This window comes from Belonocnema kinseyi, chromosome 8 (assembly GCF_010883055.1).
Source record: "Belonocnema kinseyi isolate 2016_QV_RU_SX_M_011 chromosome 8, B_treatae_v1, whole genome shotgun sequence".
NCBI lineage: Eukaryota > Metazoa > Arthropoda > Insecta > Hymenoptera > Cynipidae > Belonocnema > Belonocnema kinseyi.
This window is the reverse complement of record NC_046664.1, coordinates 94,331,160-94,356,133: the sequence shown is the minus strand read 5'-3', so window position 1 is coordinate 94,356,133 and position 24,974 is coordinate 94,331,160. Positions and strand designations below refer to the sequence as shown.

The following is a 24,974-nucleotide window of genomic DNA, read 5'->3' as shown; positions in this document are numbered from 1 at the left end:
CGTTCGATGCGTTTAAAAATTTGTTTGAATTTTGTTTAAAGTGCAATTTTTTAAATAAAAAATTCTTAAAAACTTTCACACGATTATTAGAAAAATAATTCTGTTTTTCTAATCTTGTCAGACCTTTCAATCTCTAATCTTTAAAAATTATTTAAATTTTTCCTGGTTTTTTTTTAATTTTGCATAATTACAAAAAATGCCTCCAAAGTTTTTCAGGTGCTTTGAGAATATTTGAAATCTTTTGCAATATTTTGAAATGTTTAAACATAATCTTTTCAGATTATTTGTTGGAAATAAAAAATGATGTTAATTATTCCTTTAAAAATCTTTGGAAGTTTTCATTATTTTCGAATCGTTTCAAAATTTTTGAATATCTCTAAAACTTACTGAAATTTGAAAGAATTATGTTCCTTAATTTTTCTAAAGTTAAGTAATATGGAAAAATTATAAAATTTTGCTTCAAAATATTTTACGTACTTTTTAGACATTTTAGGAAATAATAAAAAATGTTTTGTAATCTTTTTTCAATTTTCTGTCAGAATTCATTCCAAAAAAATTATTCGTTTATCGACTTTTATTATTATTTTTTCATTTTACATACGTATCTATTATATCTTATCAAAATTTAATATAAAAGTCTGAAATGTTAAGTGTATTTAAATACTACAATTTTTAATGTTTCCATATTTTTAGAAATAATTCAACTAATTTCATGTATAATTAAAATAAACTTTTTTTAAATCTCATTGTACTTATTCCAAGTTATCTTTCTTGAATTTTCAAAATTTATGTAATTACTTATTCTGATTCGAAATAATTGAACCTCTTGCGATTAAAATCGGGGATTCTGCTTGAGAAGAAATGTGCTGAAAGTAATTTTTTAAAATATCATTCGGATTTTAATTTTAAAGACTGATAATTATACACAATTTCCAGGCGCATCTTTCTTATTCTTCTACAGGAATTTTTAGGTTTTTCAGTTTTTAAAATCAGTTTATCCTACCTTTCTAAAACTCCTCTGAACTTTAAATTATTTTTTAATCTCATCAATTCTACTCAATATTTATTGAATATTTTCGATTATTTGCACTTTTAAAAAATTTGTAATGTTATCGAATTAACAAATGTTGATTTTAAAACGTTTTACACTCTTTTTCGAAATTTTAGGAAATTGTTTGATGTGTTTAAAAATCTTCTTTAATTTTCTTTTAAAGCACATTTTAAAAAATAAAAAATTATTAAAAATGTTCACACGTTACATAGTAAAATAATTCTTTTTTTTCTAATCTTGTCTGGTCTCCTAATCTTTCAAAATTATTCAAATTTTTCCTGATTTTTTATTTTGCAAAATTAAAAAAAAATTGCCTTTAAAATCTTTCAGATACTTTGACAATTTTTGACGTGTTTTTGAATGTTTTGAAATGCTTTAAAATAATCACCTAAAATTAATTTTTCGAAATAAAATTTTATTTTAATAATTTCTAGGAACCTAAAATAATTTTTTTCATTTTCGTGAAAACTTACAAAATTCTTGAAAAATCTTTACAAGTTTTAATTTTATTTGAATCCTTTCAAAATTTCTGAATATCTCTTAAACTTTCTCAAATTTGAAAGTAGATTTTTAAAGTAGCATATAATTAAAAAAAATGTGTAACAAAATTGCACAAGAAGGCCTAATAAGAATTATGTTTCTTAATTCAAGATGTGAAAAAATTGACTCATAATCTTTTAAATTTTTCACAAGGAATTCTAAGAAAAATAATTTTATCTCCTTGAAATCTTTCTGAATTCCCTTAAAGCTTCTAAAGTTTATTTTTTCGAAATCTTTGAAAATCTACATTTCTAAAAAATTTAAGTCTAAAATTAGATTTGAATCTCTTCCATTCTTCTAAATATTTCTTGAATTTACTGGTTTATTTACGTTTTTTAAAACTTTTTAATCCTATTAAATTGAAACATTTTGCTTTTAAATCTTCTACACTCTTTTAAATTTTATGAAATATTTTGAAGTGTTTCAAAATCCTTTTGATTTTTTTTAAAGTACATTTTTGTAAATAAAAATTATTGAAAATTTTCAAACGATTTTAATTTTCTCTCGGAATTCATTCCATTCCATTTTTGGTTGAAAAATAATGTTTTGAATTAAAATGTAACTATATGTTTAAAAATTGAACTATTCTGTTGTAAATTCGATTGTATGTTTTTTTCAAATACAATTTTCAGTTTCAAATTAATTTCTTCCATCGAAAATGAAACTATTTTAAAATTAAAAATTTTTTAAATAACAATTTTGGTTGATAATTTAACTGTTTTGTTGAAAATTCGATTTTTTTGTTGTTGAAAAAACATTTTCTTATACTAAAAATTTAATTGTATCATTTTTGGTTGGATTTTTTTAGGTTGGAAACTGAACTTTCTCAGTCAAAAATTCTTCTTTTTTGGTAGAAAATTATTTTTCTTGTTTAAAAATTCATCTATTTTAATCGAGAATTCATTTCTTTGGATAAAAATGCATTTTTTGTTGAAACTTCTTTTATTTTGGTATAAAATGTTTAAAAGTTCATCTATTTTTTGGAAAATAAACTATTTTGCTGAAAAATTGTTGGTTGTAAAGTGATTTTTTAAACTGATAATTTAACCGTTTTTCGTTGAAAATTAATCTATTTTGTTAACAAAAATGGTTCTGTTTTAAAATTGATTTTGAAAATTTTGAAATTCTGTTTTCGGTAGAAAGTTATTGGTTATTACTTTACTTATTACTTATTTTTTTAGTTAAAAAATTCGTTTCTATAGATGAAAATTGAACAATTTTGTTGACCTTTTTTTTTTGAACAATTGTCTTTTTAGTTATAAATTTAGCTTCTTTGTTGGTGAATTATTCTTCTTTAAAAATTAATTTGTTTTAGATGAAAATTAATTTCTTTTGTTGATAAAATCGCATGTATTTGGGTTTAAAAATTAATTTTTTCAACTGCAAATTTCAGTATAAACTACAATGTTTAAGTTCAAAATTTATTTTTTAAAGTAATTTCTTGGGTTGAAAATTTAACTATTTTGTCGAAAAATTGTTATTTATTTGTTAAAAATCCATTATTTACTAAAAATATGACTATGGCATGCAGCACTAAATTTGAAACATTTTAGACCCAGAAGTCTTGTCTCCTATATCCATTTACATAAAGTCAATTATATTTGCTTCTTCGCAATAAGTCTAATGGTTCTAAGGTAACTCGGGATTTCAAAACCTGAATAAATTCGAGGAGCAGCTAGATCCTCATTCGTGAGGTCGGGAGAGCTCGGATTCCTGCTCGTGCATTTTCGGCTTTACACGAGGCTGGGCTTCGCAGCATTTAACAGAGCCGACTCACCGACACACTACGTTTGAATGCGTCGCTCCCAGATGGGAGAGTGGTGGGGGCTGAAAAATCCCAAGTTCTGGAGACACTGGTTCATATTTCAACCAAAAGATCAGTTTTCATCAAAATATTCAAATGCTTAACCAAAACGGATTAATTGGTGAATTTTCTACCTAAAACTGTATTTTTAACCAAATAATTGAATTTTCTACGAAAATAATAGAATTTGTAACGCAAAGAGAAGAATTTTCTACAAAACAGTTGTATTTTCAACATAATACTTAACGTTTCAACCAAGTCGTATGATCGTCGACTAATAAAATGAATTTTTATCAAAGTAGTTAATTTTTCAAGCAAGCAGTTCAATTTTTAAAGAAGAAGATTAATTTTCTACCACAAAGACTAATTTACAACACAATACATCAATTTTCAACTATAGTGTTGAAGTTTTAACAAAAATCGATCAATATTCATCCAATAATGGAATTGTTAAATAAAGAATTCATTTTCAACACAAAAAAATTTAATTAAAAACGATACATTTTCCACCAACAATGAAATTATTAAATTTTGTTATGAAAAATTAATTTTCGACAACAAAAAACAACAATTTTCAACAAAATAGTTAAATTTTCAATTAAAGAGATGGACCTTTAACTAATAAAATTAATTTTTAATGAATTAGTTTAAATTTCAGTCGATCAGTTAAATTTTCAATTTAGATAATTAATTATAAAAAACAAAGACGAATTAACAACAAAATACATGTATTTTCCATGAGTTTCTTGAATTTTAACTAAAAACAATCCATTTTCAACCAATAAAGGAATAATTAAATTTTTGATGAAAAAGTTTGCTTAACAAAATATTTTAATCTTTAACCAACAAAACAAAGTATTTCGACTGTCAAACGAGTAGTTGAATTTCCAACTAAAAAAGATGAATTGTCAATGAAAAATAGGCGAATTTTGAACTAAAAACGATCAATTTTCAACCGAAAATAAAGTAGATAAAATGTTCAGTTTAAACAATTAATTTTAACAGAAAAATCGAGTTTTCAACAAAATTTTCAACTCTAACCAAATAGTAGCATTTTTAGCAAAAAGAGATGATTTATGAACAAAAAGTTAATAGTAGACTTTTAAGCAAAAAATAATGATCTTTCAATGAAAAACAGTTTGATTTTCTTATTGTATTCTATTAATTCAGTTCGTATTTACGCGGGAAAAAAACGAGAAAAAGGGAATGTTTCCTAAATAAAGGTTTTTAAACAATTTTAAAGAGAGAAGTAGGGGAAAGAGTGTGAAGTCTGTACTCAGATGCTTTACATTTAACATCAAATCACTAATTTTCATTTCTTCTAGCATTTCAAGAAATTGTTATAATATGGATTGTTTTAATTAAGAAAAAGATTGTTATAATTCATATTTATATGTCCCATGTGTGATGTCACGTTCTGCGCAACCCCCCATCCCCACGTCCCAAATAATTATAAAACCAGTTAACTCTCCCCCACTCCTTGGCAATGTGTCGTTCTTTTTAAATGGTTCCTTCTTATCAGGATCAAAAGGTAAAAGGATCCGATACAAATTTATTATTTTGCATACTTATTTCCAGTGTTCCCATCAAAAAGCGTTGACCATTCGACGTTTAGCCAACCAGTTAATGACAGTTACAGTTTCGTTTACGTTGCTCATCCTCGGGCAGTAACTCACATTTCTTGGCGGAAAACAAGCAAATACATGCCGAAGTATGAAAATAATTTAAAGATAAATAAATACAAAGAACACGAATCAGGCGCAAATTAAAAGAAACTAATTATACCATTGTATTTGTCTAAACAGGGGATCAGTTTCAAACATGTTAGTTACTTCCTGTCGTGATAATATTTGTCGCGTTTGGACAGAAACGATTCCACCGGAGATTGAAGGTTTAGCTAATATGAGTCAATTCGAAGGAACTGATAGACATGGACATCATGGGAAGCATCGCCACCATAGTATGCATAAACACAGATTTATGCAACGTCTCAAACACATGAAGTACGTTTTTCTATCTGTCTTGTAAACCTGATGAATCTTAAAACTTAACTATTTCAAACCGGTGTGAATTCGGGTACATTTTTTAATATCTGCAGAACGTGTTTCCACATTCGGCGTCACGCGAAGCAACAACAGCACCAGGCGGGTCACACTGCACCAACTCTTCCGACACTGCCATCAACTTATTCAGTCCACGACTTTCACAACAATTATCAAAGTTCCGGTCACTATCCCGGCATGCATTTTCATCTGGCAGCTAGTATCAATGCAGAAACAGGTGAAATAATTGGAAGGATTCTACTTTTATATTTCTCAAAAGTTAATTGGGATATATCAACCCTGGTAAACCTAAACTTAAAAGTTGAAACGAAGTATTAACGTATTTTACAGATATTCCACTTGTTCCAAGTTTAATTACTGGCGATCCGGATAGAGAACCGAATTTCATCTTGCACTGGTTGAATAATAAGGAAATGCATTTTACGATGCAGGCTGAAAGCATCTTGCAGGTTCGTTCTTTATTTACATTCAAAGGACTGCACAAATACGTCACCAGATTCAATAATATTGTCTTTTTTTTTCTCGTGTTTTCGCTCAAGTGCGAACTTTGAATGAATAGAACCCAAAAAGAAAAACTATTTTTGGTTGAAAGTTTATTCTTTTCGGTTGAAAAGTATACTATTATATTTTTGGTTCATAATTGATCTCTTTTGATTAAAAACTTTATTGTTTGGACGAAAATTCAAACGTTTTATTGAAAATTCAACTATTTTGTTAAACTGTCATATTTTTTATCAAAATTTCAATTGCTTGGTTAAAAGTTAAACTACTTTGTGAAAAAATCATTGTTTTAGTTGAAGATTTATCCTTTTGATTGAAAATTTAACTATTTTGTTAAAAATTTATCTTTTTTTTAGTTAAAAGAATCAATTGTTTGGTGGGAAATGTTTATATTTGGTTGAAAATGCAACTATTCGGTTTAAAAATGGATATTTTTAAGTTGAATGGTCAACAGTTTGTTCCAAAATTCATGTATTTTATTTGAAATTCTATTTTTTTTAGAATATTAATTTTCTTGGTTAAAGAATAATCTTTTTCATTGAAAATTCAACTTCTTGGTTGAGTGTTGAACTATTTTTCTTAAAAATTAATGTTTTTTGTTGAAGATTCATCATTCTAGTTGCAAATGTATCTCCTTGGTTTAAAATTAATTAATTTGGTTTGAAATTCGTTCTTCTTTTGTTGAGAATTATTATTTTAATTCAATATGTATGTAACTATTAGATTTTTGGTTGAAAATTGACCGTTACTAAGTAAAAATTCACGTTTTTGGTTAAAAAGTTCATGTATTTTGTTGAAAATTCGTCTTTTTCGTCAACTTTAATCTTATTGATTGAATGATGAACCTTTTTGGTTACAAATGTATTGTATGGTTGACAATTAATCCTTCTGGTTGAGAATTTTATTATCGTGTTAAAAATTCATCTTTCTTGTTGAAAATTTAATTATTTAGTTTTAAGTGTAACTGGTTGGTTGATTTTTTTTCTTCAATATAATATTTGGTTGAAAGCGTATCTTTTTGTGCTTAAAAGTCAATTGTTTTCTAAAAAATTTAACTTTTCACAGCAAAAACGCAACTCTTTTGTTAGAAATTCTTGTTTTTGGACTAGAAATTTATCTTTTAAAAAAAAAGTAAAAATTTCAACTGTTTTGTTGAAATTTTAATATTTTGATGAAAATGCAACTATTTTGATAAATAGCCATATTTTTGTCAAATTTGCAACTACTTGGTTGAAAGATGAACTACTTAGTTAAAAATTCATTTTCCTAATTGAAGATTCGCCTCTTTGATTGAAAATGGACTATTTTGTGGAAAATGTGTTTTATTTTTGTTTGAAAATTTATCTTTTTTCGTTCAAAGTTCATCTGATTAAAAATTCAACTGTTTGGTTGAAAATTAATCTTTGTAGTTGAAAAATATAACTATTTGTTTAAAAATGTATCTTTTTATGTTGAAAATTCATACCTTTGGTAGAAAATCCATATTTTTTGGTTGGAAATTTAACTATTTTGTTGAAAATGCAATATAATTTGACCTAAAAACTTAGAAACTTAAAGTGTTTCATATCGAATTCATTGTGGCCTGTACCTTTATTTAAAATAATGTATTCCTTTATTATTTCCCTATTTTCGTGGAAAATAACTCTATTTCACTTATTTCGTGTTCATTTCGTGATGTGAAGTCTGCTGCCCCCCATTATTATTTTTGACCCCTAAAAGTCTTTAAAAATGCCGCTATTTTATATGAAAGTCGTTGAAAAGGCTCGATGGTTTAATCATTCTTGAAGTCTTATGTGCTTTTCTTCCTGAAATCATTGAAAACTTTGTGAATTCTTTTGGAATTTTCAATATTTTAAAATATTTCATTCCTGTTTACAAAATTCTAACTTTCTATTATAAAAATGTATTTTTATAAAATCTATGATGATTTATTATTGACGAGTGAAAACCAGAGTACAATAAACGAATTGAATATTTTAGAAAACAAACCATAATTTTAAGAATTTCCTGTTCTAATATATCTTTTTCTTTGTATAAAAATAGAAATGGTCTAAATAATTGTGGAATCTTTGAGATCTCTTTAACTATGTTGAAATCATTTGAAATATGTAGACATTTCTTAAAATCTTTAAAATCTTTTGACTTTATTATTATTTTCAAATATTTTCGAAATTTTCAATCCGTAGAAATTCATTATTCATTATAACTGAGTCATAATTTACTATCAACAAAAGTGAGAACAATTTATTCTCGGATTTATTAAATTATCGATTGAATAGGAATTTTTCCAGTATATTAACGAATCCTTTCTTATAAATTAAAACTTAAAAATGCCGTAATTATAATGAGAAAATTGAATATTTTAGAGACAAAATCATAATAAAGAATTACAGTATTTTTAATGCCATTTGTCTGAAAATATTAAGAAACCAGAAATCCGTCGTTTCATTAAGAAATTTTTGTGAAGAGGCGAAAAAAAATTGGCATCTCATTTAATTTGCATAACATCAATAATTATAAAAGATGTAAAATAAGAACAGTAAGGCATTGTTTGCTGGTTGTTTAAAGTTTTATTGAACTCCAGAAATCGCATACAACTTTGTGTATTTATTGTAACTTTTGTACTTTTAGGAGTCCCCTATTACTCCTAAAATATTCCTAATGCTCACTGTGAAGCATGTACAATTTATAATCTTGTCTATAGGATCTCACAAGGAAGGTGGTAGAAAAAGAAGAAGGTATGCAGAACCATGAAGGGGATCATACAGAGCACGATTCAGAAGATGAGCAAACACCAAGTAAGTTTCAAATTTCTAATTGCTTTCATAGACTGCATATAATCTGTCTAGTTTTAAAGTGCACCGATTTTAAGCTCTTGTTTGATTAACTCTCACGTCTTCAATATTATGTATTAGAAGCCTATTTAAATGAGTTTCATAAATGATGATTAATATTTTGTTAAAGAAAAGTAAATTATTCAGGATACACCCTTTAGTTTTAAAAGGAAACTTTAAAAACGTAAACTAACAATTCGGTTGTTTTTAGAGTATGCTTTTAAAGTATATAAATGAAAGGCTTCATTTAGCGATAAGTTTAGGTGATTTACTGCATGCTGCATGGTTGTTGGGTAGAAATATGGTTTATTAGGCAGCATCTTATCCTGTTATGGTATGATGCGACCTACAGAGAAGGGCACGAGACACCAATCCAGTCAAAAAGCAAACGTTGGTGGGCGGGCGATGAGTCAAGAGGAACACAGTAGTGATGAACATCATACAGCACATACAACATCGTCTCATCCTAGCCTTCCTCACAGTGCCCACTCTCACCAAAGCCTTAGGTAAACAACTCTAAGCTGTTATGTATTGGTTTCGATGTCCCTCATCCCTTAAAACACAAACTAGATCGTTAGTACTACCTGCCTTGGTATGTACGAAGAAATGATAAAATTAAGGATTTATAATTATTATATTTATATAATTTATGATTATATATAGTAGTAGACAAAAAGACAAGTAAAGCTCTTCCTAATAATTTAATGATCAGTAGATCAAGAAAACGTAACGTCCACTCACTAAATTGCACACTGAACAACAGCCATTCCATTAACTTATCAATAGCAGACAATCTTCGTTTATCCCTGGGAGAGAAGAACTCATAATTTCCATTTTCTTGCAGCAATACTACATCTATTAATTCGATAGCAACAGATGCGACTTCCTCAATGAATCACGCACCAGATTCCCTGGACACAAAAATTGAAACTTTACTCCGCGACTGGCATCACAACCCAGACCTTTTATTCTCAATCCATCCAATCGATGGATCCTTTCTCATCTGGCACATCGAGTGGCTGGACGAATACCACCCAGGATCCTTTCGCCAAGCACAAATTTCATTCTCTACACGAATTCCCAACGCTTTCCCTCTAGGCGACGCCTCCACAATGAGCCACAACGTCTCCATGTACTCGCATAATACCGGAGGCCCATTACTAAGTATCCGTGAGGTCGTTAAATCTGCAGCAAAACCGTCAGAGACAAACGAAATCACGACACCCTTGCCTAGTCTCTTAGAACAGGACGAAGAGCAGTCTACTTTAACTTCCAAAGCTGGTCAAGAGTTGATCAAAAATGTACAGAACCAATCAGACACTCAGAATGGAACTGCTCAGGAAAGTGGAACCACAGAAAACGGAAAACCTACTCAAGAAAGTGTTCACGACATGTTAACTCAGCCTAGTCCAATTGTTTCGATGGTTTCCAAGCACGAGAATGGAACTTTAAATCTCTGGCAGCTGACCTTTGCAGATAAAAGTAAGTTCTCTCAGGTACTCAGCATTGGTCACGCATGCAGAGCCTCAGGACATCGATTCCGTGTTAATGACATTACATGTCATCCTGTTTTACCGTTGCTCGTAACAACATCACATCACAACGTCGCTCTTCCAGATGTCCCGTCTGCCGGAGGTCATAAAGACGATGCAGAATCGATAGATACGATGATTAACAAGAGCGACATGGGCAATAAAGATATAATGTCTGCAACTGGATTCTGTAGTGAATTAATCCTCTGGCGAGTCGACGCCGTGGGTCCTTTGTCAAAAAGTGGAGGAGTCTCCGAACTAGCCCGCATCAATTCTCCACAGATTTCTGCATTCAGCAACGTGGCCTGGATTCCGACACTTCTACCTAGTACAACATTAGGGAACTTATCCAATTCTCCAAGCGCCTGTTTCGTAGCAAGTGATGGAGAGTCTCTCCGAGTTTATCAAGCCGTTATTGATGCAAGAACATTGTTAGCGGAAGTTTCGATAAGTGAAAGGAGGAGTAGAATGATGGATTCGATGGCTAGTTTGTCAACCGACATTTCCTCAGATGATGGAATTCGTCACTCGATTCACGACAGAATCAAGATAGTCTCTCAACAATCGACTGCCAGACCCGGGTGTGTAATTCAACTCGACGCCATCGCTGATGCGACTCATGATTGGCAGAACACCCAGTTTCTCCATGTCTTTCAGGAACAATTGATCACTGGAGAACGCAGTGATGAGAAACTTCCTGGCGTCGATACTTCTGCGAATGATTTGGGTCTTATGGAGTCGACATTAGACGCGATGGTTGATCTCCAACAGTCTTCGATATTCGAGGAACCATTTTACATCGTCGTTTTAGAAAGAACGCAGAAGGGAACGACGGTGCACATGTGGCGACTAGTTATCGCATCTCAGCCCGAATCTAATGGATTATCAGGATCGATGATGTACGTTCCTGATTCTCAATTAGTCCAGGATGAGGACGACGAGGGAATGCCAGGAAGATACAGTCATGCGGATGGGAGAAGATCTCGAAGACCTAGTCAAAGTGGAAATAGAAGCAGACGCGAGAGCCAGGCAGATTATGATGCAGCCTTTGCTCATCGGCGCCATCAAAATAGTCATGTTTTGATAACGACAACAAAAGTGTGCACGCAAGAGTTGCCATTGCCTGAGGGAGTGGAAGTGGTCCACGCGGCACCAGCCGCTGGACATCTGAGTAGTTCTTCTATCTATCCAGCTTGTTTTGCGCCATATATTGTCGTCACGGCTTGTAGTGATAGTACAGTGAGATTTTGGAAGTGCAAGGTGACTAAAAATGGAGAGGATAACCAGCTCAGTTATGAATGGTGTGAGTGGGAGATGATTCGAAAGGATAAAGAATCTACAATTGACATCACAGGCCAGCCTTTAAATATCAGCGCAGCTTATAGTGGGAGAATCGCCTGTGCCTACAAGTATGGAAAGTCGTTTACCCGTCCGACAAAAAGCGACCCTGATTCTAGGTACGTGAACCTCTGCGTGGCGATATACGAGTGCGAAAGCACTGGTGGCAGCGAGTGGATTCTGGAGGACACTATCCACTTGAAGAATATTCATCTACCGAGAATTCAGGTGGATCAGCATTTGGATTTGAGTTACCTCTATGATAGCAGATTTTTGCAGAAAAAACAAAGACTGACTCAGGTTTTGCAAACGCTTAGTCATGAAGATGTGAGGGCACCCAGGAATGGAGAGAATGGAGACAGTACGAAAGCAAATGCAGGATTGCTTGCAGTTCCGTCCTTCAGCACTCTTCAGTCTTTGAGAAAGTCAATCATTGAAAATGGCAACACTTGTCCCCTCACGCAGAAGCATTTAGTTCAACTTGACTGGGTTTCGAAGGAAGACGGCTCGCATATTTTGACTGTTGGGGTTGGTTCGAAGATCATGCTGTTCACTCCAGTTTGCTCGGATCTTGCACAAGCAAATATGAAGGCCATGAAAGAATCCCAGGGCACTAACAGGCCTATTTTAAGAAAAACTTCTTCGTTGGCGCAACCACAGTTCGTGGACGAAATCCGCTGGATGAAGTTGAGGAAAATTGAGTTAACAACTGCAGACGGCTTACCACCCTTGCCTATGCAGATATCCTGGGTGAGGGATGGTATAATGGTCGTTGGAATGGATTCCGAAATGCATGTCTATTCTCAATGGAAACCAAATCCCAAAAATGACTGTTTCCATTCTGGACTTCAGCATCAGGAATCCGACGAGTTCCAGGCAAGCCGGAATTTAAGAGATGAAGATCTGCGAACTTTAGCTAATGAAACTTCACAAAGAAGGCTAGCTAACGTCTCCTCCATGCCACATCTTTCCAGAGTCAGTAGCATAAATTTGACAATGATGGATGCGAAAAAGAAACGAGGAATGCAAAATGACAGTACAAGCTACGACTACATGCCGGATTATGGGCTCTTTGAGGCTTCGAGAATAGCATGTCCAGTTCTTCCTCAGTATCATCCGAAACAGCTGATGGAGTTGTTGAATTCTGGAAAGATCAGATGGGTAAAGTCGATTCTCGCCCACTTAGTGAGGTGCATTGCTAGTTCTTGTTCGATAAGAGCAGATGATGAGACCTTAATGAAACAACGAAGTGGATGGTCAAGATCAAGGACAATGTCTGTCAGCTATGTTGGCACGACTTCTCCCCTAGAACCCAGAGGCTCCACAACTCACATTCCTGAAGAACTGACCCTGGACTATGCAGAGATTACTTCCATTTCTCCCCTGCCATTGTGGACGCTGTTGATAGCTGATAAAGAAACGAATACGATAATTCAGCAGAAGGAAGACAAACAGGATTATAACGAGTTGTTTGATGGGAACGTAGACGAAGGAGATTCATTGGATGATATGTTGGATGATGACTACGACTCCTCTCGTCAGAAAGACAGGAGGTCTTCAGTTCCTGAAAGGCAAGGCATATCTCATTTTGGCCCACGTCAAGGTAGATTATTATCACGTCTTCTAACTCACACACATCTGCCTGGGCTCTCAAGTCTCGATCAAATGCATCTTCTCGCTCTCGCTGATACCGTTTCGACTTGTAATGTCGACTTTGCTGAACGCTTTGCGATTGATGCTGCGAAGAATGCAATTGCAAAGGAGAACTTAACAGGGATTCCCGATGGCGAAGCTGTCTCTACGGATTCTTTAGATGATTGTGGTCTGCGCTTCCTGCTCGCGATGAAGCATTACAATTATCTGATTCGCTGCTTGCCTTTGGCGCAAAGAGCACAATTCCAGAAAATAGGAGTCGCCACAAACAACCTTGTATGGGCCTTCCACTCTGAATCTGAAGAAGAACTATTGGCATTGATTCCCTCTTATGCGAAAGGTCAACCGAAGTGGTCCATTTTGAAAGAACTGGGCGTCGGATGGTGGATCAAAAGCAATGCAGTTTTGAAAAAATGTATCGAGAAGGTTGCTAAAGCTGCCTTCCAACAAAAGCAAGATCCACTTGATGCTGCAATTTACTACCTCGCAATGAAAAAGAAGAATCTGGTCTGGGGTCTTTTCAGAAATCAAAGAGACGATAGGATGACGGCCTTCTTCGCAAACAACTTCGTAGAAGATCGATGGCGTAAGGCTGCTCTGAAAAATGCATTTGCCCTCTTGGGCAAACAGAGATTCGAACATGCCGCTGCCTTCTTTTTGCTAGCTGGAGCCTTGAAGGACGCTATCGACGTATGTCTAAATAAGCTGAACGACATTCAGTTGGCAATGGTGATTGCGAGGCTCTACGAAGATGACACGACTTCTCCGAACCTGAAGAGACTCTTGCACGAAGAAATTCTTGGATGTGATAAAGATGGGAGCAATCAGGACATGATCAGAGCACACCCAGATCCATTTCTCCGAAGTATGGCCTTGTGGATTCTCAAGGACCATTCTGGTTCACTGAACACCTTGTTGTTGACCAACGTGGGAACAATGCACCCACAGTATAATGACGAGTGTGAAAAGCCTGAGGGCTCGACAGCTAACCCGAATGTCTTCAACTTTTATGTCTACCTCCGGACACATCCTCTGCTCATTAGACAGTATATTGCTTCCACGGCTCAAGATAGAAAGAAGGGCCACTCTGTCGTCATCGCAGGATTCAGTTATGGCACAGAAACGAAAGGGCAACCTGATAAACAGCTCATGCTTGAAGATAGCATTACTCCTCTTGAAAGACAACTATACTTCACGACAGCTCATGCTCACTTCAAGGCAGGTTGTCCAGCTCTCGCCTTGGAGGTTTTATCCAAATTACCTAGCAAAGTCATGGACGCAAACTGCGAAGATTCTCCGAGTCTCCTGAACAGTCCGATTAAGTCTAGGACTCAAGATTCCCAGATAGACACTGGAATTATAAGCTGGTGCGCACCGAATCCAGCACCTGCGGCTCAAGAATCTGAAACGTTAGATTGGTCACAGCCAGTCGCTCGAGACAGTGATGAATTAGTCTTGAATTGGGATGATCCGGAAGAAAACGAAGATGGGGAGAGTCCTCCCTTGAGCATGAACTTGGACAATAAGGATAAGAAACCTGATGTTGACAAGGAAAAAGAAGAGGAATTTAAAAATGGACAGCTGGACATAATGGCTCAACAGTTGAAATTTGTCGCCTGTCTCAAGATTCTGATGGAAGAATTGTCCACCTTAGCTACAGGCTTTGAAGTTGATGGCGGACAGTTGCGATATCAGCTTTACGTCTGGCTTGAAAGAGAAGTCGATGCGTTGAAACAGCTTTGTAATTACAGCAATAATGATGGAGATCCGAATAATGTTTCGGAATACGAAGGATTCATGGTCGATGATATACCACCTTATAGAGCTGGAGAGCAACCGACTTTACATGAAATTTTATTGGCTGAGAAACTCGACTTTGAGGCGAAAGTACAAAGGGCGGCGAAAAGGAAAAAGTGGCTCAAAGCTAACGAAACTTTACTCAGGACTCTTTTATCGTATTGCTCCTTGCATGGAGCTTCTGGAGGTGGATTGGCATCTGTGAGGATGGAGTTGCTTCTGTTACTTCAGGAATTGCAACAGGAGAAGACGCAACAACAGTTGTTGAGTCCACTTCCATTCCCGACGACTCTACCCTTACTGAGTGCAAGTGTGGCTTGTAATAAGACAGTGATTGCTGATCCAGTTAGACATTTACAGGTGAGTTTGGGTTAGATTCAGTAAATTGGAGTGGTGTTTCAAGTATATGATGACAATCTCATTTTTCTCCCAGTCTTTGACTCATGACATGCTTCAAACCTTGGTCGAGTTAATCAACACACCAATGCCTCACAGAAATACTCATTACTGTGAAGTCTTCATCATGAGAGATCTTGCTGTGGCTCTCAGTGCCTGCATTTATCAGTCACTTTGTGATTCGGATACTTTTGTTATGAAACATCAACAATTCGACAGGTCAGTTAATATTTTTTTCGTTTTATTCAGGAATTAGTCCGTCTCCTTTTTTACCTAATTCCTTTTTTCCTACTCAAAATTGAGAATTATTACCCTTTATCACAAAGTTTTGATTCATTTTTCAAGAATAGTAAACAGAAATGTAAGACGTGAGGAAGCGAGACGCGTTCATAAAAAGATTGTCTCCGGTGATATAAATTGCAAGTGTTTGCTTAGCGATTTATTTCCTTACTTCTGTTGACTTGAAGGACATCGACAGCGAGCAAATCATTCAGCAATTAAGATGATTGGTTTTCCGAATTTTTATTCTGGTCTGAAATTTTTTTCCGCTTGTAGAATATCTTCTAATCGGTTTTAGATTTGAAAATTCCAATTTTTTCAAATTCAAACAAATTTTCTAATGTTACTTGCTGAAATCCCGACCCAGGACATCCTGTTTTCATCATGGCTTTTGGCTTTTAAAAAATTTGTTTTTATGGTCTTTAAAAGGTTGTCGAATTACGGTCAAACAAACACCGAAATGTTAGTCAAATTAAAAAAAAATTTAATTGTTTTAAACAAAATAAAAGAAGACCGGAAAAAAGAAGGATGTGGATTTGGAGGTTGCCTTATTTTGCTTTTCTCTGTATTTATTTATTTTTTTAAATTCGAAAGAACATACATAAGAGCATATTGTCAAAATTTGATGGTTGGATTTAATTTCTTAAATTTCAAGTTTTTAATAATAAATTAAATCTCCTTTTTCACCTAAAATTGAATGACTGAACCCAGCGATTCCTGGTTTTATTTGTTTTCGTGAAATGTCTGTCGAGATATTAGCATTGTCATTTAAACCATCCGCGTTTTAATTGAAACAGCTTCCCTGCTTCCTCGGAGGTAGAATCCTTCTCAGGAGGTCACTTAGTAGCGTCGAGTAGGCACCACCGACGATATTCAACAGACGATGGAGTCGTCATCACAACTTCTCCTACAAAATGGCCAGGTGTGACTAGTCTGCGTGCACTTTTGGCTCGTGAAAAGGACGAGGATACTCCGAAACTAAATATACTACTCGCCGAGGCATTCGTGGCTTGTTATATGAGTCTGTTCGTCTACGCTTTGTCAAGCTGCGACTGTCACATTCTCTACAGACTTGTAGGTCAACATTTCGATAACAGCACATGGTCGACTCTTTTCGGAGGAGGTGTCAAGAAATTACTGCGAGTTGCAAGCACTGGAGGACAAAGTTCTGGAACACCAGTCGTTGAACGAACAGAGAGCATTAGTGAAATTCAAACAGGCAGTGGAGTCTGGAGCACTATGACTTCGTTGACAAAACAGCGAGTGAAGCTAAATATGAAGCTTTTGGGTCAGTTTACGGGTCAACAGCCAAGTATGAAGGAGGATAAGCCAACCTACAGGGAACAATTTGTTTCGCCCCAGATGAGCATGATTTCATATTTTCTTATAAAGGTTGGTTCATAAAGACATTGATCAAATTCTTGCGTATTACTCTTTTTCGTTATTCATAACCGCTTATGTATTTACAGCCGAGGATTGAGATGGAATACGCGGATGAAATCGATTATGATTCTTCTGATTCTGCGGTTTCGGATCTCGATTCTGAGGAAGAGGAGGAAGATGTATTCGACACGAACGCAAAACCAAAGAGTAAACCAAAGGATAATACCGAGCATTCGAATCCAAATTCTTATAGCTGGTGTATTCTGAGATCAGCCATTGTTAGGATTCTGCAGCAACAGATGCAGGACTTTTTAAATGTCGCAGGAATAGAGTTGCAAGGTATTTTGAATTTACTTTGATCGTTTGTAAAAGTAGAGTCTTTCTTACAAACAATGGTTTTCAATCAGGATGGTCGTAGGCCAGGGAAAACGCGGAAATCAGGGAATTTGATTGGACAGGGAAAGTCAGGGACTTTCTATAAGAGGCACTTTAAATAACTTTTAAGGGTAATAAATTTCAAAATCTTCAATTTTAATTTGAAATTTTTTATTCTGTTGATAAAAGATTCTATGGTAAAAAAATTTTTTATTAAAAAAATGAATAACTAAAAATAATTGTACGTTTTATTTCTAAACAAGTATGACTTTAACTATTTTTATCTTACTTACGCTTGCGTTTCTTTTCTAAAATTCTTTGCGATAATCAATAGGCCTTTTTTGTCACTTTTATAAATCAAGCTTAAGATTCTGGTCTTTGAATATTGATGGTCAGAGAAAAATTAGCAAATTTTGGAAATGCATTTTTGCAGTCACCCTGATGTAATGTTTTTGTTAGTAATTTATTTGCCTTCTATTTGCATTTTTTCGCAGTTGCTTCCATCTGACGATTATATTTTTAGTTACCAATTTTATTATTTGGTTGAAAATTCAGAAACTCATCCTTTTTGATAGAAAATTCGACTTTTTTGTTGAAAATTCGTATTTTTTAATTAAATCAAACTGTATTGATTAAAAATAACAATATTTTTTATTGAAATTTCCACTATTCCATTATGTGCTAAAAATGTATCTTTTTCTTTTGAAAATTGAGCAACTTGATTGAAGATAGATCCACTTTGTTAAAAAATAATTTTGTTGTTTTTGAAGATTCATCATCAAAATTCAACTCTTTTACAGAAAAATCGTCATTTGGCTTGAAAGTTCAAAAATTTTAATGAACATTTGTTTTTGAAGATCTGACTATTTTGTTGAAAACTCTTTTTTTTCTGGAAGTTGCATTTTTTAAATGAAAAGTGAACTTTTCTATTGGTTTAATGTATCTTTTTTTATTTTTAAATTCAACTACTTGTTTGAAAATTCATGTATTTTGTGAAATTTTGTATTTTTTTATTGAAGTAATAATGTCAATCGAATTTAAATTTTAATCTGAAATTGTTTTTTTTTCGTTTATCAAAGATTTTATTTTAAAAAATGTTACAAGATCAAAATGCTGGTCTTTGAATATTAATGGCCAGGAAAAACAAAAAATGGGTCAAGGAGAAATCAGGCTTTTTTTCGAAATTTTTAAAGTTGTATTTAATTTTATAGAATTACCAGTGTGTAGTCCACTTATTCACGGAACCCTGGGGATCGTAGCTCGGTGGCAAGAATCTTTAAGAGAAGAACTTGACTCAAAAGGTCCACCATCAGCGAATTTCATACCTGGCTGTGCCCCAGATCCAATACCAACGCCTGGAAAGCCTGCGATACACAAGTATCGATCTCTTTTGGAAAAAGGCAACACGCCTTTCAAGTAATTAAATCTTCGACTATATAAATAAGAGATTCATGTGAAAGAAGTGGTTTTTACTGTTTACTTTTTTTTTATAGCACTCGATTATCTGCAACAGCACCTGCAAATCGTTTATGGTGTTATTTAGTGAGACAAGAGGCTGTGCAGGATATATTTATTAGGTCAGTATTCGGTAAAAGGAGGTCACTCTCGACGATATTAGACTCCAATCAAGGTGGAATGGACAATTATACTCGAGGATCGGGAACTGGAGAAGATAAGGGTAGCGACAGTGGCACGACTAGTCTTCCCGAGCCTGTTAGGATTATTCATAAGGAGCAAGATAGCATTAGTGCCTTTTGTTTAAATCAGGTTAGTGATATTTGAGCATCTGAGTCAAGTTTAAGCCTAATTCGAGTTTAATACTCAAATAATTTTCCAATCTCTTGAAATAGGTAAACGCAGGACTGATGGCCTTGGCAACTCCACGCGAGGTACAGGAAATGGACATCTCGTTGCTTCTGGAGCTTCCCTCGTGGCTGGAAGATGAATGCGAATTCGATTTGATCAACCTGAACAAGCAACCTGATCCAGAACCAGTTCAGCCTACTAGTTTTCTAGTCATACAGGTAAAGTATATTTATTTTGTCTACTTACTACCAGCCCTATCCGACACTCTGTGTTTCGACTAGAAAAGTGTCGGTCCTTATTGCGATGAGTTTCTATGCGCGAAATTTCGCCGCATGGCGGCGCTTCTCGCGTGCGCCCATACTTTACATGCCACTAAATGAACAATTTTCTTTAAAACATATTTATATCATATTTTATATAATGTGAGCCTAAAATGTTTAAAAAAGTACAAACATCTAAAACGATGGATTCAAGTGAAAATAAGTGTGAAAATTGAGCGGGTCAAGAAAAAGAAGAATATGGTAAAGTGCATTGCTCCAGACTGTCAATTCGGCTACCACTCGAGTCGTGATAACCGTGAAAAAATCTATTTTCTTCAAAGTGCCTCAAAATTCAGTTGCTGAATATCAGAAAGCAATAAATAGGGAAGATTTTTTAGTAACAGTTTGCCAGCTTGTTTGCGAGGAACATTTTCTTCCCGATACAATTTTCAATTATAATTGCTTTAATTGAAAGGTCCGAATTTTAACCTAAAAATAGCTGTTGTTCCCCGGCTCTGACTGTTCCTCATCTGGTGATTATATTTATTCTTTACTTAAATTCCTTTTCGTTCGGGATGCCTTTTGGTTTAAAAATGAGTAAATAATTGAAAAGAAACACAAATAAAACTTTTACATCTGGTTTTCAAATTTTTTATTGTTGTGGAAAATCATTTTAGACCTATAATGAATTTCCTAAAAAAATGTGCAATTATAGGAATAATGATTGGAACAGTTATAGGCAAAATTGTAGGAAAATAATTATATAATACAAAAATTAATAATATTAAAATAATTCTTGCAAAAATTAGAAGAATGTGTAAATTAATCATTTATTTTGAACTACTCACAAAAATCCATAAAAATACACATATTTAAAGAAGTTCTGTTTAACAATGTGGGTATAATGAAACTTAAAAGCTATGAGTATCTTATACTTTTACAATAATTATTTCAGTATTTTAATATTTGTTTCCAAAATTATTTTCCTATAATTTCTCCTATAATTAATCAAATAATTATTTTTATAAGGAGTCCTATAATCGTGAAAAAGTTATAGGAAAATAATTATATGCCTATAATGGTTTTTTTTATACTACTTATTCCTAAAGTATAGCTGGAAGCTTAGAATTCTGAAATTATTTCTAAATAATCCTCAGACTGGTAGGCGAATTTTTCAGTAGAATATTTTACGTCAAACAATTAATGTATATTTTTCAACTGTCACATTCTATTTAAGAAATATAAAAAAGCGCAGTGTCAAGCTAAGGGTTAAAATCTTATTTAAAATAATTAGTATAAAATTAAATGTACTTTGAATGCGATTTTTTTATTGCTGCTTATTGTAGGAAAGCTATTTGATACCATGGTTACAAAAAGGCGCGATACTTATTATTCTTTGAAAAAGGCAAGAAAACTGGGCATAATACATTTATATAATTTTATTTTATTATAAAAGGAATCTTAGAGCTTTATATAATACTTAATTCACAATTTATTTTTGAAGTTAGGTTTTTTAACCAGGGGAATGTATTAATAATTGTGATATTAATTTTTTGTCTACATGATCTATAATCAATATTTTTTAAAATATTGATTCAAAATTGGTGTGAAAATACAATATATTTTATCGCTTTGAAAATAGCAATAAAGCTAAGCGTAATAATGCGATAAATAAATTAATGTATTGCATTATTGCTGAATTTAATATGTTCATAAAAAAGCAAATATGTAATATATACCTTTCAGTCTTTTAGGGACCCAAAAATATGTATATTTTTCACACTTAATATATTTATTTCTGAAAATTACGTTGAGTTACGTTTTCGAATTGAATCATCTTTAAACTTGCTAAATGTTTACATTTATATATATATTTTCCCCGTTAGATTTCATGTTGAAGTAGGACCACGTGCGAGAAACGCCGCTATACGTGGAAATTTCGCACAATTTAGGTTTGGCAGTTAGGGGTATTGGTCAGGCGATTAGGAAGGTTGAACGGTCATTTAAGGAATAGATCTGCTTTCTTTGTGGTTACGGTCATATACACAGGTTCGGGGGTTCTCGTGGTGGGGGCTGTTCCCTTATTTAAGTCAAAAAGTTTTGCGATCCTGCCACCAATCTTGTGTACCTGGTGTTATTGTTTTCCGATTTACATCACGCCAAACCGACAATATTCAAGAATCAGAATGCTTGCGGGAAGTCAAGCGAACGTTTGCGGCAAACGCTTCTATCTATGGAAAATAGAATCGTTACTTTGCTTATCAGTAAGTTGTTGTTACTATCGAGATTTTTTACTTTCGTCGAATTTCTAGCATTTCAATTCAAACATAATTATAAATATTAACATATTTCGAGTGGAGGTGCTGACTTGAATGAAGCCAGTACCTCCACTATATAAAGATTAAAAGAAAATCAAACAGGTCAGAATTTTGGGCTTTTTTGGGCTCTTGAACGCACGGACAACCAATTTCCAAAAACCACCCCTACTAAAAATAAAATTACCCCCTATGTGAAAACTCAAATTCGGAAAAAACAAAATGCACCAGATTTTGGGCTTATTTTAGTGTCTCGAATGCACGACACAAAAAGTCAGAAAGAACGCCATTATGTACAAAAACACCAACCCATTAGTAAAAACTTAAACCTTGATGTAGGCATTTTTGAAGAGCCCAAAAATCGGAGACTCCATTTGCACCGTAACATTCGAAAAATATCAGAGATTCTAGTAACACTGTAATATTCCGAATAAGATTATTGTTGGACAAAATCATGTTTGATTGTTAACAAGGGACTGTTTTTTAACGTGAAGTGTTGGAGACTAAAAATCGGAGTAAATATTTTCGAGGATCTCAAAAACCGGAGACTCCCTTGAGAACTGTTAATTTCGCAAAAAGATTATTTTTTGACAAAGTCATATAAACGTAGTAGAGAGGAGTTAATTTGAGCCTTTAAGTGTTGGAACCCATAAATCGGAGTGGCTATTTTCGAGGAGCCCAAAAATCGCAGACTCCATTGAAGCTAGCAAATGCTCATCAACCCTTCTCTACCACGTAGATATGACTTTATTAAAACAAAATCTTTTTGAGAATTAACCAGTGTAAATGGAGTCTTTGATTTTTGGGTTCCTCGAAAATATTTACTCCGGTTTTTAGTCCCCAACACTTAACGTTAAAAAACAGTCCGTTGTAAACAATCAAACATGATTTTGTCCAACAATAATCTTATTCGGAATATTACAGTGTTACTAGAGTCTCTGATATTTTTCGAATTTTACGGTGCAAATGGATTCTCTGATTTTTGGGCTCTTCAAAAATGCCAACATCAAGGTTTAAATGTTTACTAATGGGTTGATGTTTTTTTACATAGGGGTGGTTTTTTTGAATTTTGATGTGGTGCATTCGAGAGTCCAAAATAAGCCCAAAATCTGGTCATTTTGTGCTTTAAATTTTTTTTAAACGGGGGGTATTTTTTGAAATGTGGGGGTAGTTTGAAGATTTTTTTGTGCATTCGAGAGCCCAAAATGAGCCTAATATTCTGGGATTCCTTGTTCCTTCTGAATTTAAGTCAGCATCTCCACTCGATATCTGAACTTTCACAAAAAATAGTGGAACCAAAAAATCGACAATAAAGCCTAAACTTCTCATACAAAGAAACTTGGGAATTTCGTTTGTAGAGGTGCTAGCTTGATAGATCGGAGGGTGTCCGGACCTATTTAGACGATACTCCCAGGAAACAAAAATCCATTCACTTCTGTTGAATGGAGTTCGAAGGCTTTTGAATTGCGTGTCTGTCACTGTAACTCCAAATTGCCGTCGATTTATTTTTTAAGACTTTGAGTCGTTATAATTTTGTTGACTAACTTCAGACTGGGTCGACTCTCGTGGGCGCGTTTGACCACTTATAGCGACACTAGCGCAATCTACAAGTAGGTGGCAAACTAAAGCGTATCCAAGAGTTCGTGCACGTAAATGTGTATATTATTTGAATGTGTTGCATGAATTAAAACTGGAGAAAATAAACGAATTAATTCAAAATTACACAAACTTAAGACGAAAAATGTGTAAATACTGTTTCCTGTACCATTTTTCGCCATAAATTTGTACAATTTTGCAATAATTCTCCAATAAATGAAGAATTACATAACACATGAAATGTAACCTTTTTTCAACATTTTATTTATTCACATTATGATAGAGAAGTGAAATTAATGACATCCTTTTATGTTATCATTTATAAAAAAATCAATTAATTGTTAGATGACTAATTTTTTCACAACATCGAACTAGATGAAGATTTAATTATAACTTTTTCTTAAATTAAGTATTTTATGTTGTGCAATAATTTTTTCTTAACATTTTGCTACCATATTAAAATGACAGAGTTTTTAAGAAGAAAAAAATGTTTTCTTTTTTTACGTCTGAGTAATCTTTTTTTTTAATATTCGAATAGATAAGTAAAATAAAATCAGTTAAAAAACTTATTTTAGGAATTAGAACAATAGAAGCGTCTTAATAATTTCGAAAGATTTTGAGATTAAATTTTTTAAAATAGTTATGGGAAAATTTTAAGCAGTTAATATTTCATTTTGAAATAATAATTTTAAATTTTAAAGATTTCAAAATTATTTTTTTTTAAATATGGAAGATTTTAAGACACTTATTTCCATTTTCTCGGATTTAATTTAAATTTAGATAAACTTAATTTTTTAGGGCGTCAAGAGAAGGAAAAATATATGGTTTAGATTCATGGGAAAATTTCAAACAATTGTTTAATAGTGAGTTCTAAGAGATCATTACAAACGATTACAAAACGTTTCAAATTATTTCATAAAATTAAAAAAAAAGGGTTTAAAAGTTCTTAAAGCAACATCGTGCTATAATATATAATTTTAGAACAAATTTTAGTAGATTTAAGAGATATGTAGAAGTTTTGAAACGATTAAAAAACAATGAAAGTTTATAAGATATTTTAGGAATTTTTTAAAAAATCAGGATAATGACATAAATTCTTTAGGTTCCCAAAACAATTTCTTTCGATTTCTTAGTTTGAAAAATGAGCTTCAGGAAAAAATTCAAAAAGATTTTGAAACATCAAATATTTCCTTAAATTTCGAAAAAGAGTAGAAGATTTTAAAGCAAAATGTTTTGATTTGGTAACATTAAAAAATAAAAAATAAAATAAACCATAAAATTCTAGAAATATAGCGAAGATTAAAGGAGAATAAAGAAGATTTTTAAACTGCAGAAGATTTTAAAAAATGCAGATTTACAGTCTGTCAAGTTAAAGCGTGGGTGGCTTTACTCGCAGTCGGTAAGGTGTATCGACATGATTTTGGTGTCAAAATATTAAGAAGAGCTCCCTC

General features: G+C 33.1%; 1 protein-coding gene across 4 annotated transcripts in view; it reads left to right on the top strand.

The window, feature by feature from the left end:
• LOC117177845 (dmX-like protein 2) overlaps positions 1–24,974 on the top strand; it is a 62,403-nt gene that overhangs the window by 14,166 nt on the left and 23,263 nt on the right. For all 4 annotated transcript variants that reach the window (XM_033368837.1, XM_033368834.1, XM_033368835.1 and 1 more), the window contains 13 exons: positions 4,974–5,106; positions 5,201–5,398; positions 5,494–5,675; positions 5,789–5,907; positions 8,664–8,757; positions 9,146–9,299; positions 9,638–15,473; positions 15,547–15,728; positions 16,586–17,180; positions 17,258–17,510; positions 18,758–18,962; positions 19,040–19,313; positions 19,397–19,570. In XM_033368837.1, the coding sequence (XP_033224728.1) occupies positions 4,974–5,106; positions 5,201–5,398; positions 5,494–5,675; positions 5,789–5,907; positions 8,664–8,757; positions 9,146–9,299; positions 9,638–15,473; positions 15,547–15,728; positions 16,586–17,180; positions 17,258–17,510; positions 18,758–18,962; positions 19,040–19,313; positions 19,397–19,570 (8,399 nt within the window). The remainder of the gene's footprint in view (positions 1–4,973; positions 5,107–5,200; positions 5,399–5,493; positions 5,676–5,788; positions 5,908–8,663; positions 8,758–9,145; positions 9,300–9,637; positions 15,474–15,546; positions 15,729–16,585; positions 17,181–17,257; positions 17,511–18,757; positions 18,963–19,039; positions 19,314–19,396; positions 19,571–24,974) is intronic.